This window comes from Notamacropus eugenii, chromosome 4 (assembly GCF_028372415.1).
Source record: "Notamacropus eugenii isolate mMacEug1 chromosome 4, mMacEug1.pri_v2, whole genome shotgun sequence".
NCBI lineage: Eukaryota > Metazoa > Chordata > Mammalia > Diprotodontia > Macropodidae > Notamacropus > Notamacropus eugenii.
The window spans coordinates 193,200,392-193,217,865 of NC_092875.1; the positions used below are offsets into that span (position 1 = coordinate 193,200,392).

At 37.0% G+C, this 17,474-nt stretch overlaps 1 protein-coding gene across 4 annotated transcripts in view; it reads right to left on the reverse strand.

Annotated features, from left to right (window-relative positions):
- The window catches only part of MBOAT1 (membrane bound glycerophospholipid O-acyltransferase 1), a 194,268-nt gene that overhangs the window by 129,023 nt on the left and 47,771 nt on the right, over nt 1-17,474 (reverse strand). For all 4 annotated transcript variants that reach the window (XM_072603946.1, XM_072603945.1, XM_072603944.1 and 1 more), the window contains exons 2-3: nt 7,739-7,884; nt 6,299-6,376 (exon numbers count right to left, since the gene is read on the reverse strand). In XM_072603946.1, coding sequence (XP_072460047.1) covers nt 6,299-6,376; nt 7,739-7,884 — 224 coding nt within the window. The remainder of the gene's footprint in view (nt 1-6,298; nt 6,377-7,738; nt 7,885-17,474) is intronic.

The following is a 17,474-nucleotide window of genomic DNA, read 5'->3' on the forward strand; positions in this document are numbered from 1 at the left end:
TTTCCAAAGTCTATTAAGGGGCAAATAAAAATGCCAATTTTTTTTCATCAAAAATCTCCTTGAAGCTGACTTGTGATATCTCCTTTTAGATAAAATATTTAAGAAAATGGGAATGAAGGGTAACTATAGTTTTATTATCTCTCAATATATTTTTAGAAACAATGAATACTTAAAGATAGAAGTAATTTAAAGGGTCAGCTAGGTGGTGAAGTGGAGAGAGCACAGAGTCTAGAGTCAGTAAGATCTGAGTTCAAATCCAACCTCCAACATTTACTTTCTATGTGACCCTGGGCAGGTCCCTTAGCCCTGTTTGTCTCAATTTCCTCCTCTCTAAAATGAGCTGGAGAAGGAAATGACAAATCACTCTAGGATCTTTGCCAAGGAAACCCCAAATGGGGTCATGAAGCCGATTATGACTTAAACAAAAACAATCTAAACTTTTCTGAGAGAATTTGAAATGAAAGCAGCAGACATTGCCCATTTTAGTCTAAGAATTTCAAAATCTTATAATAACAATAATGGTAACAGCTAGCACTTAGAATGTGCTTTAAGTTTTCAAAGTTCTTTACAAATATTATCTTATTTTATCCTCATTAAAAACCCTGTGAGGTAGGTGATATTATTATCTCCATTTTACAGATGAGGAAACTGAGGAAGAAAGAGATTAAGTGATGTACCCAGGATCACAGATTGAGTAAGTGTCTGGGTCTGGGTTTGAATACAGGTTTTCCTGACTCCAGGTTTGGCACTTCTATCTACTACAACACCTTGTTGCCTCCAAGCTAAAACTTATTGATTTCTTTTTCCTGGAGATAAAAACAAATAAAAGTGATATCTAATATTTTGATTTGTTTTTAAGGACTTGTGATTTTGGGGGGGGTATGAATACTACCTCCACTGGTGCAGATTGCAAGCCCTCTATTGTGACAGAAATGTGTCTGGTGACCAACCTTTTAGTGATAAGCATAGATTGGTACTAATGGTAAGGGAAACATTGTCCACTATTGGATTTACTCACAAAAACCTTTTTCAGCTTAGTAAGACCTATCAGAGTTTATGATATACTATATGATAATAATAGCTAACATTTATATTTATTATATCAATAATAATAGTTAATCACTAATTCATTGTTGGTGGAGCTGTAAGCTGAACCAACCATTCTGGAGAGCAATTTGGAACTATGCCCAAAGGGCTACAAAAAATGTGCATACCCTTTGACCCAGCAATGTCACTTCTAGGGCTGTATCCCAAAGAGATCATAAAAATGGGAAAAGGTCCCACTTGTACAAAAATATTTACAGCAGTTCTCTTTGTGGTGGCCAAGAACTGGAAATTGAGGGAATGCCCATCAATTGGGGAATGGCTGAACAAGTTGTGGTATATGAATGTAATGGAATACTATTGTGCTATAAGAAATGGGGAACAGTCAAACTTCAGAAAAACCTGGAAAGCCTTTTATGAACTGATGCTGAGTGAAATGAGCAGAACCAGGAGAACATTGTACACAGTAATGACTTAGCCCTTCACAGCAATGCCAGGATCTAAAACGCTTCCAAAGGACTCTTGAGGTAAAATGCCATCCACATTCAGAGAAAGAACTATGGAATCAGAACATAGAATGAAGCAGACTATTTTCTCTTGTGCTAAGCTTTGTTTTGCTTTGGTTTTTCTCACGGTTTCTCCCATTTGTTTTAATTCTTCTATGCAACATGACTAATGGGAAAAATGAATGTATGTGTAGAATTCATATAAGATTGCATGCCATCTTGGGGAGGGAAGGTAGATGGGGCGGGGAGGGAATTTAAGACTTATGGAAATGACTGTTGAAAACTGGAAACAAACTAATTAAATCAAATAATAACAATAGTTAACATAGCACTTCCTATTTATCAGGTAATGTGTCATGGGTGGGGAACCTGCAGCCTTGAGGCCACATATGGCCTCAAGTGAGGTCCTTTAACTGAATCCAAACTTTACAGAACAAATTCCCTTAATAAAAGGATTTGTTCTGTAAAACTCAGTTGTTCTATAAGATTCAGTCCAAAGGCCACACTGAACAATTTAGAAAGTCACAAGTGGCCTTGAGGCTACAGGTCCCCCACCTGCTTTACAAGGATTATCTCATTCCCTCCTCATGACTACCATGGGAGGAAGGTACTATTATTATCCTCATTTAACAAATGAGGAAAGTAAGGCAAACAGTTTAAATGACTTGACTAGGATCACATAGCTAATGAGCGTCTGAGGACAAAATTGAACTCAGGTCTTCCTGATTCCAGACCTGGTATTCCACTTCACCAACATAGCTGCCCCATATACACCAAATACTATCTTTGAGAAACCTTGGTCATCAATACAGCATGATGAACTGTTAGAGGACTTTGAAGTCATCCGGAAACATATATACAATGAGACTCCTCATAAGCATTATTTAAAAAAAAGAAAAATCCAGAGAAATCTCCTTCATATAACCTGTTCTCATCTCAAACAAATCTATATTTGTTCACTAAAACACTTTCTGAATGCAGAGCGTTGTGTAAGGCTCTGTGAGATATATTAATCTTAGATAAGAAATGGTCTCATCCTTCCTGAAGCTTATAATCTAAAAGAGGGAATAGGACTCACACATAGAGATACAGTAATAAAATACTCTATCATACTACAATAGATAAAACACAGTAATAAATACTAAGTGTATTAGAGTAGTGCAAAGTGCTATATCAGATCCAAGAGGAAAAGTCATCATTGACAAATAAGAGATTAAGCAGGAATGAAGGTGACAAATCTGACTGTTTTAAAGGATAGGTAGAAATTTAGCATGCAAAGAAAAGTAAGGAGGAATATTTAGGCATATGGTAAGCATCCTAGCAGCTAGCAGAACACCTGGTGCATAGGAGAGACTTATTAAATGCTTGTTGATTAAAAAGGAAAAATTAGACCAAAGACACAAAGTCAGGAATGGGCAAAAAATTTGTGGAAGGGGAGGAGAAAGATAGCCCAGTCTGGTTAAAGCATAGATTGAAAAAAAGGGAATTATATTAGATAAAGATGGAAAGGTAGGATGGAGAAATACTGTGACAAGACTTGAATGGAAGGCAAAAGAGTTTTAACTTTATTGAACAGGCAATAATAGAGAGCCACTGAAGTTTTTTAAACAGAGGAATGAGTGACCAGTCAATTAACATACATTTATCAAGTACCTTGAAGTACCGGGCATTCTTTGCATGAGACCATGGGATTATAAAGACAAAAGTGAAATAAAACTGGTTTGACTAGACCATGGAAGAGGAATGAAGTATAATAATTATATATATATATATATATATATATATATATATATATATATATATATATATATATATATATATACACATTGATATATTATAATTACATGCATTATTATATGTAATTATATAAATATATTTTATTATATATTTCAATATACTAAATATAAATTTAGAATAAAATCTTATACATGTATATAATAAATTAGCTAGGTGGCATGGTAAATACAGTACTAAACCTAGAGTCAGAAAGATCGAAATTCTTATGCAGCCTTAGACACTTTCAAGCTTGTGATCATGGGTAAGCTACTTAACTTTTATCTGCCTCAGTTTCCTCAGCTATACCATAAGGATTATAATAGCATCTGCATCACCAGGTTTTTGTGAGAATCAAACAAGATAACATTTTTAAGGAGCTTAACAACATGTCTGGAATATAGTAGATGCTATCTAAAAGATTCTTACTAAATATTGAAAGGTTAGTGGAGTAAGGTTGTAAAAGCCTTGAAATGCTAAACAGACAAGTTTATATTTGCTTTAATAAGTAATAAGAAGTCAATGGGATTTACTCTGTAGGCAAATGACCTGATAAGACCTAGGCTTTAGGAAAATCATTTTGTTAGTGGTAAAGAGGATGGATTAGAGTGGTGTGAGACAAGACAGAAAGATAATTAGGAGGTCATTAAAGCAGATCCATGCATATCTCAAAGAAGATAAAGAGTGGAGGACTGAAAAACCTACTGCACTTTTCAGAGAGGTACTAAGGAAGGCCTTAACACAGGCACTGGCAGAAGAGAGGAGGAGGGAAGGGATGAGAAAGATCATTGCAGAGATGGAATCAACAGGACTTGGTCACTCAAGTATGAGTAATGAAGACAAGGGAAGAGCCAAAGACAACACCAAGGTTTCAAACATGGCAAATTTCGTGAATGACAGTGGCAATGAGAGAAACAGTGACACCATTAGAAGGTAAAAATGTAAGGGGGAAAATGATATGCACAGTAATAAAAAATAATAATAATGGCAAGTCAGAAGTGGCAGGAGAACATTCAGATGGAGATTTCCTGCAAATGGCTGCCAATGAGGACCTGAATTGCAGAAGACGGTCAAGGCTGCAAGTACAGATTTAGGATTTATCTGCTAATCTCTAATAATTAATGTACTTTTTCCCAAAATTTTATTATTTCATCAGTGTAGGGAGCTCCCAGGGAATAAGACTCTCAACCAGTGCAGAAAGATACCTGCTCTACAATTTATCAGTCAACAAGTATCTATCAAGCACCTACTATGTGTAAGCACTATACTAAGCACTGGAGCTATAAATACAAAGACAGAAACAATTTCTACCAGAAAGGAGCTCACCTTCTAATGGAGAAGGCAACCAGGACATATATAAAGTATATTCAGAATAAATTTAATGTGAATAAATACAAACATATACAAGTTTATAGTTATCAATATTTGCCCTGTGCACCAAGAGGTTAAGCGACTTGCCCAGCGTCACAGAAATTGGACTTGGATTGACTCCAAATGTAGTTCTCTATTCACTAACACTATGTTGCCTCTCAAAAGAAAGCAGAGACTATAGATAGGGACTGATAAGGACTTTCTATACTAGAGAATATAAAAAGAGGGAAAAAATAAAGAGGGCTAAGGACAGAACCACAGGAGAGATAAGATGGAGGAACTTGAAGGAGATAAGGTATTAGTGAAAGAGACAGAGGAGAAGCTATCGAAAGGTAGATAAAGCACCAAGAAAAGATGGCGTCATTGAAGCCAAGGGAGGAGAGAGTAGGAAGGCCTAATCAATAGTATCAAATGCTATGAAGGTTGATGATGAAAAATGGAAAAAGGCCATTGGATCTTTTTATTTTCAGTTCCAATTTCTTTCCCTCCCTCTGCCACCCATTGAGAAGGCAAGAAATATGTATATCCATTTCTTTCTCTTTTTTTGGAGACAACTGAGGTTAAATGGTTTAACTAGGGTCACACAGCTAGTAAGTGTCTGAAGCCAAATTTAAACTCAGGTTCTCCTGACTCCAGGACCAGGGCTCTCTTCATTGGCTGCCCTATATCTATTTCTTTAAAATCCACTCAATCTTATCTTGCTAAAATCTGATAACCAACTGGATTCTACTATTCTTCTGAAACCAGTGTCTTTCTAATTGATAAATACAATGGTCTGTTCCTAACTGGTCATCTTCACTCTAGTTTCTTCCCTTTCCAATCCATCCTATATTTAAGAATATAAACATGACCAGGCTCACATTTTAGAAAAACTACTTTGCTTACTATCACTTAAGAAATGACATGGTTCCCCAATTCTTCCTTCCATAGGTACTCAGAACTCTCCACAGTCAATCCCCTACCTTCCTCCAAAACCTGTACTACACCCCTACATTGACCCTTTACTCCAACAAAACTGGCCCGCTTACTATCTAGCAAAAAAAAAAAAAAAACAATAAAATCCCATCTTTATGAATTCCAACCTTTCTATTTTTATTTAAGACATTTTCCATGCCAAGTACACTCTCTATGTTCTTTTCCCCAAACTACTCGAGGAATAAGACCATGTCTTGTACTATACTATACCATCACCATGTCTTGTACTATATTATACCATCAGCCCCTAACAACACAGTGTTCTACAAGCAAACATTTAAATCTGGTACAGGCCATAAATTCCTCCAGAGCACAGACCATGTTACTTATATCCTCTGTGCCTAGTATAGTACCTTGTACAGATTTGGTGATGAAAAATTTGTGTCTTTCAATGAATAAATATTTGTTGATGATAAAGAATCTGCCCAAGTAAATGTGGTCTTAAATGTACACAACAGTCAAGAGAAGGAAGGTACCTCACTAGATCAGAAAGGGAAATAATAACTAGAGAGTTAACATGATTACTACTACTGTATTCTCTTAGAGATGGAAGGTGAAGATGAAGCCTCAGCACTCCGGTAAAGCTCCAAGAGAATCCCAATTTGTCACTTTCATCAGCATGACCTCACCTGTGAATGTTGTGTGTACTTGCAGTAATGAGGATTCCGTAACATACTAACACCAACACAAAGAGGTGTATGGAATACCTTAAAACAAGAAGAAAAAAACAGTCATCAACACCTCTGAAGCTCATAAAATTTAGTGATAACAAGTCTATTATTTACCCTTTGCTCCACCCCCAAATCAGCTAAAACTTCTTTTGAATAGGTCTACATTTATTCCAAAGGAAAATAACACATCAACTAGTAATCATTTCATGAGTTAAAAAGGTGGGATTCTAAAGTGGCTCAAGGACCTGATGATATTATTTATAAAATCTATGAATAAAAGTACCAATTGGTCCATTGTAGTAACCAAAATCCATAAAGATTCAGACCACTGTTTTATATAGAATTGATAGTCTGAAAGAGAAGTGTACCTTAAAAATGAACAAAGCATTCTAAGTTAATAGGTTATTAAGACTGGATTTCAGGGAGCCTTTCCCTTGTGGCTGTTCTAGAGAGTAGAATGTAATACTCAAAAACAGGAACTATCATTTTTTGTCTCTGTATCACTAATGCCCAGCACAGGACCTTGCACATAGTAGGGACTTCATAAGTATCTGATGAACTGAACTGAATTGAAATCAGTCTTCTGAGAAAGGAAGAAAATATATACCACATTTCACTTCTGGTCTTCCTACCCACAGTCCATACTCCTGAGTGATGTAAAATTCTCAGAAGTGGAATGATCATAAACCCTGATTCTCCAGATTCCCAATCCCAGGAGTTCTGCCAAATAAGACCTTACCTAAACCCCTGGGCAGAAAGTGTTCAACTCTACAAAAAACTTCCTTACTGTCAATCATCCTCCTTAAAGCAAGACATATTGCAAATCTCCTCCCATGATATGAGAAGGAGATAAGTTGCTTCAGTTAAGCCAATCAACAATAATGATAAGAAAGAGTCATTCAGCTTTAAGACTAGATCTTGCCTTGAGCTTGGTAAAGGAGGAAAGCAAAGATTAAACATAAGACAATTATAAGAAAAGAGAGAATGCTCTCATAAAACAGGTAAATAAAGAACACTGGGTAAAAAGTCTTTTCTGTTAAAGAAATGGCACTGTTTCCCTGGGACCTATACCACTGCAGTCTTGGTTCTAGGTAAACTGCCTAAATAAAAAGATTAGGCCATATTTTCTCTAATAGTAATGCAAGAAATACACAACATAAATAGCAGATATGAAATGTTACTTTGAAAAAGAAAAAAACACTTTTTTCACTTGTTCATAACTGTCTCTTTGGAAGGAAATTTTAACAACGTTCAACTCACTGCCTTGGAATGAACTCTCAGGCTAAAGCCACTGTCAGACTAGCACAAGTAAGTAAGTCACATTTCAGGTGGCAGAGTGGCAGAGAGAAAATGATATCCAAATCGTAAGCAGTGCTATTGATGAAGCTTGATACTCACCATCCAAAGCAAAAGATGACAAAATAGATTCCAAAAATGGCAGCAAAGGCATGACGGATAGCAGAACTTGCCTTCTCAGGACTCAGGTAGATGCGAAACCAAAAAGCAGCAAGTAAAGCAAAGAGCTGGCATGCCACAAAATTCACCTGGAAAAACAAAGGTTAAGGTGAAATTCCTTCATCACATAGATGGCTATGTACATAGGTGATGATGCATCTTAGTTTTCTTGGACTTTAGGTGAGATCTCAGAATTGGCCTTTTTTCCCCCAATTTGGCACCCACCTTAGGTGAGGATGGATGACTGGACAGAAACTGTGCCTCATTATACCAGGGGGGATGAGGAATGCAGAAGCTTTTGTTTTTTCAGCTCCTAAAGACCAGTGAAAGTTTCTTTTCTACCCCTACCAAAAGTGTTTACTATTTGATGTCAAAATGAAATTTAAGCACACCATGAAATTAATTGACTGTTTTAACCAGCAGTCTAACTTATAATTCTGAATTACAGATAGCCTAACCCTCCTCCCAAGGGAATAACAAATAGCCTTCCACCCCACCCATGTAAGGATTATCCCTGTAAAGGATGCAAAAAAAAAGGCCTTTCCAGTTAGACACTTGATCACTATTAAGTACCACTTTGATCGAATATTCTTCAGACTTTTTCTCAGACTGATAGATGAATATCATTTAAGCAACATTTAAATTCAGGTTTATTTTCTTTTGGATTAATTTAGCTTAGAAGCAGATGTTGTACTGCTTTAAGCTTTACATGTCAACACAAATTATGCAAAATAAATCACTTTCCTTGGAAATCTTCAATGACCTCCTCTATTATATAGTATATATTTTATGAGGAGAAAGGTGAAAATACAAAATAATGTCTTGGGTCTGAGGGAGAAGATAGCTTTAATCCTGAAGAAAAAAAAAATTATCTCAGTTTCAAACTTAAATAAATTAGACTCCAGACACACAGAGAGAACTAACCATTAATTAAAACAAGAAACAGAAATTATCCGTTTGTTTTACATTAATTGCAATGTGTTTTGTCCTGAATATTCCATCTAAATACTTCAGAAGTGATTCATGTGGAGGGTACTCAACCAGAAAGAGAATTAGCAAATGTATAAACATTTGACGCCAACAACTTAGACGCCAACCATGGTTTCCAGTGAACTAACTGCACTGTCATGGGTGTGACTGCCTAACTGGAGAATCCTTTGCCTTGGGGCAGGTCTAGTGAAACACCACTACATCTAATCCATTTTCCCACACTACTCAGCTACTTTCCTAACTGCAATGTTTCAGAGTACCTTTTTTTCATGAGCACAATCAAACCAGCAAAATGCTATTCAGAGAATTCATGGTCTTTTCAAAATATTTGCTGAACTCATCATCTTCCCCCACACAACGGCTCCCCCCTCCTCTGCCTAATTTACCCATCTTTGTTAATAGTACCAACATTCTCAGTTAACCAGGTTTGAAAAAGTGGAGACTCAGCAACGGATTGAATATAATTTCTCTCTTCATTATTTAGGGGCATATTTCTCCACTCTTATTACAGCAAAAAACAAAAAAAGTTCTTTCAACCTTTATTCCCTACTCCCTTTAGGTGACAGGGAATTACAGAAGACCTTCTATGGAAAGTCAAGGTGAAAAGAGACTCTCTTGGTTTCACCTATAAAGAAAGGTAACTCCTGTCTCAACCCAATAAGTAGACCTATCAACACTTGGTCAGTCAGGCAGTGAACAAGACTTGGATCCAAACCAGCCAAGATCCCCTTATGTAGAATAACTTTTGGGAAACTGATGTGACTTTCTAGGCTGTGTACCTAGAATGGTCTGAATAAAATGAACTGCCTTAATTAGGCTTTTTTGAAGTCTCCATGTAAGATTCTTCTCCAGGCAGCTCATTCTCAAGGTCTTAGCTGGAGGATTCTTCCTACTTGGAAAATCTGAGCTCATTCCCATTTAATGAAAGCTCTTTTTGCTACCATGTGGTGGCTCTCTGTGTCCTTGGTGTTGCCACAATTTGGACCGAATCCTTCCACAGGATACACATGGCATAGTCAGCACAAATATGGAGCCCCAAGGTTGAGGCAAAAAGAGGAGGGTAGGAAAAGGGGATCTCTATTAACTATAAAAGAGAAAGGTGATAGCAAACAGTGACCACTTGTAGCTACAGACCATTTATCTTCCCAGAGTGTCTGATGTGGACCCTCAAGGTTGAAAATGTCCCCAGCATATCACAAGAACAGAACCTATCACCACCTTCAGCATCCCCAAGCAATAACAAAAGGGGCTGAGTGATGGAGTCAGGTAGGGAATTAGAGACTAGGAAGAGCTAGAGGAAGATGGAGATTAACAAGGGGTCCTAATTATTTCACCCCATCACCTGAAGCACAGCACTTTTCTTGAAATGAGGCCAGAGGTACAGAGTAATAGAAAGATACTGAGGTTTTGAGGGGCAGTCAAGAATGCCTTTGGAACCACTGAATAATGCTTGAATGAAAAGGATGAGGGGTGGCTGTTAAGAGGAAGGAGCCTTTCAGAGATCATCCTCAGACCACCAGAAGACCAAGCTAAAATGTGCCTGGTGTAGCTGTGAGAGGTGAGTGGGCACTTGGTGTACCTATCTCCACACAAAAATAAATTACAGTTCAAGAGAAATAGAGAGAACTTAAGCAGCCCTCTCAGGTATCCTCAGCCACTAGTTGCTTTTCTGTCTTTGTTCGGATTTGCTCTAAAAATTCCCAGTGGAGCTGGGGCTGGGAAAGAGGAATACTCCTCTCAGGGAGATCTCCCCATTTATTTCTCTCTCACTAAGTTATCCTTCTATGACCCAGGTCCCCAGAAAGATGACAGATAGATGACAGGCCACCTGAAGGAAGAGACGCTGGTCTGCAAAATCACTGGATATGGCTGAAGACCAGTTCCATACCAAAATTCTTCAACTTGTCAGAAAGTCTCCACATATGTAAATGTCCCTTCCAGAAGCCTATGCCAAGTAATTGAAAAACCCATTCAGAGTCTTTTTTCTCAGAGAGATGACTACATAAGACATGGGATTTCTAGAAGACTTTAAAAGGAAAGACAAGGTGAACAAAGGAACTCTCTTAGTTTCTCCTGTTTTGTTAAGGGCTGTCTGAAGTCAGCCAGATAGCAGAACTATCACTACCTTATCAGCCAGGTGGTAACTGGCTTGAACCCTGCTGGCCAACAAAGCTTCCTTATCAATATTATCTATATTTGTCTGGCAAACTAGATCGCAAACTAGAGGCAGTTTGAAGAAGAGGAACCAATTACCCTAATGCAGCTATTTGAAGCGTTGGTCCAGATGGCACCAGTGATGCAAAAGATTTCCTACATGTAATAGTTTTATAGGCTCTTTCCTGGGACCTCTCCCTGCTGTGTGAAATACACACTTTATCCTCATTCAATAAAAACTTTTTTTTTCTACTATTTTGTGGCACTTGCTTTCCTGGTGTTCTATCAACTTGAACCCAGATGCTCCATAAACTATACTCTAAACACAAATACAAAATACACACATACAGGCACATACTCCCTATATTCATCCAGATACTAACTAGCAGTGTAACCCTGAGCCAGTCATTTCACCTATCTGCCTCATTTGTAAAATGGGGATAATAATAGCCCCTACCCCTGAGGATTGTTGTGAGGATCATTAATTGTAAATCACTTAGCATAGTTCCTATCACATGGTAATACCATATGAATGTTAGCTATTGTTATGAGTTACATATCTTTTTTTTTTAATCTAGCCCAACTGAACAGTCCAGTCTGACAACCTGCATATGACTCAGTATGCGGGATTGAAAAATTGCTACTCCTTGGTCAAGATTGCAAATCTTGAGATCAGCAGTGAGTAACCCAACAAAGCCACAAACATGTCTAGGTGAACACAGTGTTATTCTCCTAGCCCTGAAGGGTCATGCCAAGAGGCTTACATGGAGAACAGAGAAGGAAGTTGACTCCACTCAAACCAAGTCAATCTTGCAATATTGATGGACAACTATTATATTACTGACAGCTAGGTGGTGCAGTGGATGGAGAGCTTGGTTTAGAGTCAGGAAGACTTCTGGAGGTCAAAGGCGGCCTCATACACTTAGTAGCTGTGTGAACTTGGACAAGTAATCTAACCCTGTTTGCCTCAGTTTCCTCATCTGTAAAGGGAGCTGGATATGGCAAAGGACTTCAATATTTTGCCAAGAAAACCTCAAATGGGGTCACAACTGAAACAACTGAACAACACCACAACATAGTGTTACTAGGCACCATACAGAGGATACAAAATTTAAAAAATGTCATAGCACCTTCAAGGTACTTGCAACCCAACAAGTGACAAGATGTACATAAATGGCTTTAAAACATTTATAAAAGTCTCAACAAGCATAAAGTAATATAGTATCAACATAAGGCATTAAGTATTGAAGGATGTACAGTAGCAACAAAGATAAGGTAAGGTTGATACAGGAAAACTTACTAGATTAGGTGGCTTTGCAACTCAATGGTGAAGTGATAGGCCTGGAATCAAGATCTGAGGGCCTTACTATCTGTGTGACTCTGGGCAAGACACTTTACTCCTGTCAGTCTGTTTCCCCAATGGTAAAACAGAAATCATAATAGCACCTACCCCCTCATTGTAAAGCCCTTAGCATGGTGGTGTCTGGCACAAAGTAGGTACTTAATAAATGCTTGCTTCTTTCCTTTCTCCAAGCACCTTCAAAAGGTGACACCCTAGAGATGAGCCAGTTCAATTTCTTCATTTCAAGGTGATGAGAAAACTGAGGCTTAGAGAGGTCATACAAGTAACACCAGCTGAGGTTTGAACCCTGACCCCCGACTTTAAATCTAGTGATATACCACACTGCTTCTAAATTTTTCCTCCAATTGCTATGACAATTGGATTTCTTGTTTAGCAAAATGAGTAATCCATTCTCAACCATTCCAAGTGAGCCCACAGCAATCCAAATGAAGAGAATGTGCTCCTATCAAATAGAAAGTGGGGAGAAGCAGCTGTAGTCAAACTCTGAAAAGTAAACCTCTGGCCCCAGATGATGCAGGCTTTAAAGCCAAGTGCTTCTCAAGCACATGGAGATCTCTTTACCCATCAGAAAGAATTGTAAAGTATGGAAGAGGTGACATCATGGGTAGAACTGAACAGTTTACTTCCTGTAAAATGTTTCCCTTCAAACTCAGGAAAGAAAGTATCTTCAGGTATCAAACCAAGTGGCCTGTGGCTGATATCTAATCAATCAATCAACAAGCATTTATTAAATGCCTACTACATGCCTTCCTTGTGCTCCCACAAGAAAGCAATATCTAATGTCTCCCAGTTCCCTCCTCCTTTCCCCCAAAGCACCTTATGCCACAGTCAATGATTGTAATTTTTCTCCTAGTATTTGGGGTTACTCTTAAACATTGACTCTTCCACATGTGATAGACAGAAACAAAGTTTTATTGGTTATTATATTCCCTACAGACAAGGTATATAAAGCAGTTTGGAGTGGATGAAAGAAATCATTTTTCAAGTGCTCTATCCTAAGTGACTAGGCAGCTCTCAGAGCCAGACCTGTGAGAAAGGCCACTTTACCAAGACCCAGAAGAGATGAAAAATGTATACTCCTTTAGTAAATTTCACATTTTTGTGGTGTTTTTTTTAATCCACACATCCAAAATTTTCTTTTTCCACTGATTCACTCCAGAGAAGGAGAATAAAATTGCCCTTCCATTCTTGAAATCCAGTAATTTGTTCTCTACAATCAAAGTATTGTTTGAGTATTTGTGCATAAGGAAATAATGCATCCCAGGACAGTCCAGATGTTTTGCTCAGCCTCTCAAACACAAGCTATACTGACATAACCCACACTTTAATAAAAGACTGGATTTTCCACAACTCTTGTGAGATTTTAGGGAAATAAAACACATATGTTTTTAAGGCTTACCAAAGCATCCAACTTCTTGTTTCTTGAGTCAAAGGAGTGATGATAGCATCATTTTCTAGTCAAGTTTTTAATTAAATTCTTTTCCCCTAATGTTATATGCTGGAGGTATGAAGACTGAAATTGATTCTTCCCTCTCCCCTCCTTTTCCCTAATAATCACTGTTTCAGGAATAAGAAGGAACTTTGCCATGAAATAAAAAAATTTACACACACCCCTTCACCTCAAATAAAAAGATGTGGGTGCACTGCTTTCAACCAATGACAAAAATGAATACTCTACGATAAGGTCCCCTTCTTCGGAAGCTTACCAGGGATGAGCAAGCAATCCTTTCTCCCTGGAATGTCTCTCCTCTCCGAACACTGCCTTATATGTGGTGGATTAGAATAGCTCCAAAGACAAAACCGGATGAATTAAACAATCTCTTTATTTAAACAAGCCATGCTTTTATTGATGATGGTATCTCCTTGGCAAATAGGAAAAAAGGGATGTTGAAACTTGAATATTATACAAATAAATTTTAAATCAGGAAAGGGAGATTACTGAAAACAACCTCTTCATTTTCCAACTTTTTAAATAATTTTACATTGCCTTTTCTACTGTCACCTCTGGCCACCACCCCACCCTTTATTCATTCTTTTGTACAGTAAATGAAGCCTTTGTACATTTTCATTCCAAACTCCTTCAGGCCTGTCAGCAAGAAATGCCTTTTACTTTGTAAACAGCCAATTTCTTCCATGCTCCAGTAGGCAAGCAAATATTGAGGAAAAAAAGAAGTTTCGTGATCAGTGTGCATAATTCCTAGCCGAAGGAATCTTCCAATTTACTTATATGTTCCCTTTGGTTCTTATTATTCCACAGGGGGAAAAATACTAACAAATGAGGTGACTCTAGCGGCTCAATTAAAGTCTCTGCTATGATACATGACAAAACAAGTTTCACATGCTTCTTACTCTCCAGGACAGAAGATAAATGAATGACATTCCCACAGGGACTGTTAGAGAATCCTCCACTGAAGAATGAATTATGGCCTAACCCAGCACCATGCCAGATCCTATGATTTTCTTTCTTTCCTTTCCTCTTTTTTTTAAAAGAAAGAGATCTCCCAGATCACTACACCTGTCATAGACATGTCAAAACTCATCTATCAAGCAACAAAATGGTTAACTTATAAGGGCTTTACACTCCAGAGTAAGCTAATTCAAAGTACAATTTTTCTTAGGTCTCTTATTTGAATTCCTATTGGAAGCTTGGTCTTTTTGTCTTTTTTTTCCTCTTTTTAAAATTATTTTTATTTATCTCATTAAATATTTCTCAATTATAACAATAATTTCTTTTATAATTTGGAGTTCCATAGTACCTCTCTCCCTCCAAGTTCTCCCCTCACCTTGAGAAGGGAAGCAATTTGATTTTGATTTTACATATGAGGTCATGCAGAACATATTTCCATATTAGCCATGGTATAAAAGAAAACGCAAACAAAATAAAACAATAAAAGTTTTAAAAGCATAAAAAATGCTTCAGTCTGCATTCAGAGTTCATCAGTTCTCTCTCAGGAGGTAGACAGCATTTTTTATCAAGGATGCTTTGGAACTGTCTTGGAGCATTGTCTTGATCAGAATGACTAAATTTTTCATAACTGATCATCCTTACAATATTGTTATTACTGTTTACAGTGTTCTCCTGGTTCTGCTCACTTCATTTTGCATTGGTTTACTTAAGTTTTCCCAGGTTTTTCTGAAACCATTCTGCTCATTATCCCTTATATCACAATAATATTACATTACAGTCATATACCACTACTTGTTCAGCCATACAGTAATTGATGGGCAGCCTCTCAATTTCCAAATCTTTGATACCACAGAAAAAGCTGCTATCAATATTTTTGTATAAATAGGTTCTTTTCCTTTTTCTCTGATCTCTTTGAAATAGAAACCTAATAGTGGCATTGCTGGTCAAAGGGTATACATAGTTTTATAGCCCTTTGGGCATAGTTCCAAATTGCTCTACAGATTGTTTCAACAAGTCCAAAATTCCACCAACAATGCATTAATGTCCCAATTTTTTCATATCCCATTCAGTATTTGTCATTTTCTGCTTCTCTGATGTTAGTCAAACTGATAGGTGTGAGGTGATATCTCAGGGTTGCTTTAATTTTCATTTCTCTAATCAGTAGTGAATTAGAAAATTGCTTATGTGACAATTGATAGCTTTGATTTCTTCTTCTGAAAATGTCCTTTTCATATCCTTAGGCTATTTATCAACTAGGGAATGGGTCTTATTTTTATAAATTTGGCTCAGTTCCCTATATATGCGAGAAATGAGGACTTTGTCAAATAAATGTGATGGAATTTTTCCTCTAGTTTCCTGTTTTCCTTCTAATTTTAGCTGTATTGGTTTTGTTTGTGCAAAAGCTTTTTAATCTCATGCACTCAATTATCTACTTTATTTCATGTAATCCCTTCTGTCTCTTGTTTGGATACAAACTCTTCCCTTATCCATAGATCTGACAGGTACATTTTTCCACTCCCCTTTATGTCTAACTCATCCATTTTGACTTTATCTTGGTACACAGTGTCAGAGGTTGGTCTACACCTAGTTCTATGCCTAGTTTTTGACCAACTGCTTTTCACTTTTCCTTGCAATTTTTGTCAAATGTTGAGTTCTTACACCAAAAGCTTGGATCTTTGCATTTATCAAACACTAGATTACTATGGTCATTTACTACTGTGTATTGTGCATCTAATCTATTCCACTGATCCACCATGCCATGTCTTAGCCAGTACCAGATTGTTTCAAAGATTATCACTTTGTAATATAGTTTGAAATCTGGAACTGCTAGGCCACCTTCCCTCACATTTTTTTTCATTGACTCTCTTGATATTCTTGACCTTTTGCTCCTCAAGCTGAATTTTGTTACTCTCTTTTCTAGCTCTGTAAAATAATTCTTTGGTAGTTTGATTTGATATGGCACTGAATAAGTAATTTAACTTGGACAGAATTTTCATTTTTATTATCATGGCTCAGCATGCCCATAAGCAATTGATATTTTTCCAATTGTTTAGATCTGACTTCATTTGTGTGAAAAGTGTTTTGTAGTTGTGTTCAGATAGCTCCTAGGTTTGTCCTGGCAGGTAGACTCTCAAGTATTTTATATTGTCTACAGTTATTTTAAATAGAATTGTTCTATCTCTTACTGCTGAATTGGTAATATACAGAAATGCTGATGATTTATGTGGGTTTATTTTACATCCTGCAACTTTGCTAAAGTTGTTCATTGTTTCAACTAGTTTTTTAGTTGATTCTCTAGGGTTCTCTAAGTATATCATCATATCATCTGCAAAGAGTGATAGTTTTCTTTCCTCATTGCCTATTTTTATTCCTTCAATTACTTTTTATTATTGGTATAGCTAACACGTCTAGTACAATATTGAATTATAGTAGTGATAATGGACATTTTTGCTTCACTCCTGATCTTACTAGAAAGGCTTCAAGTTTATCCCATCATAAAAAATTCTAGTTCTTGGTTTTGGATAGACACTTCTTATCATTTTCAAGAAAGGCTCCATTAGTTGCTATGTTTTTCTAGTGTTTTTAATAGGAATGGGTGTTGTATTTTGTCAAAGGCTTTTTCTGCATCTATTTATATAATCATGATTTTTGTTGTTATTGATGTGGTCAGTTATGCTGACAGTTGTCCTAATCTTGAAACAGCCCTGTAATTCCTGGTATGAATCCCATCTGGACATGGTCTATGATCTTTGTGATATATTGCC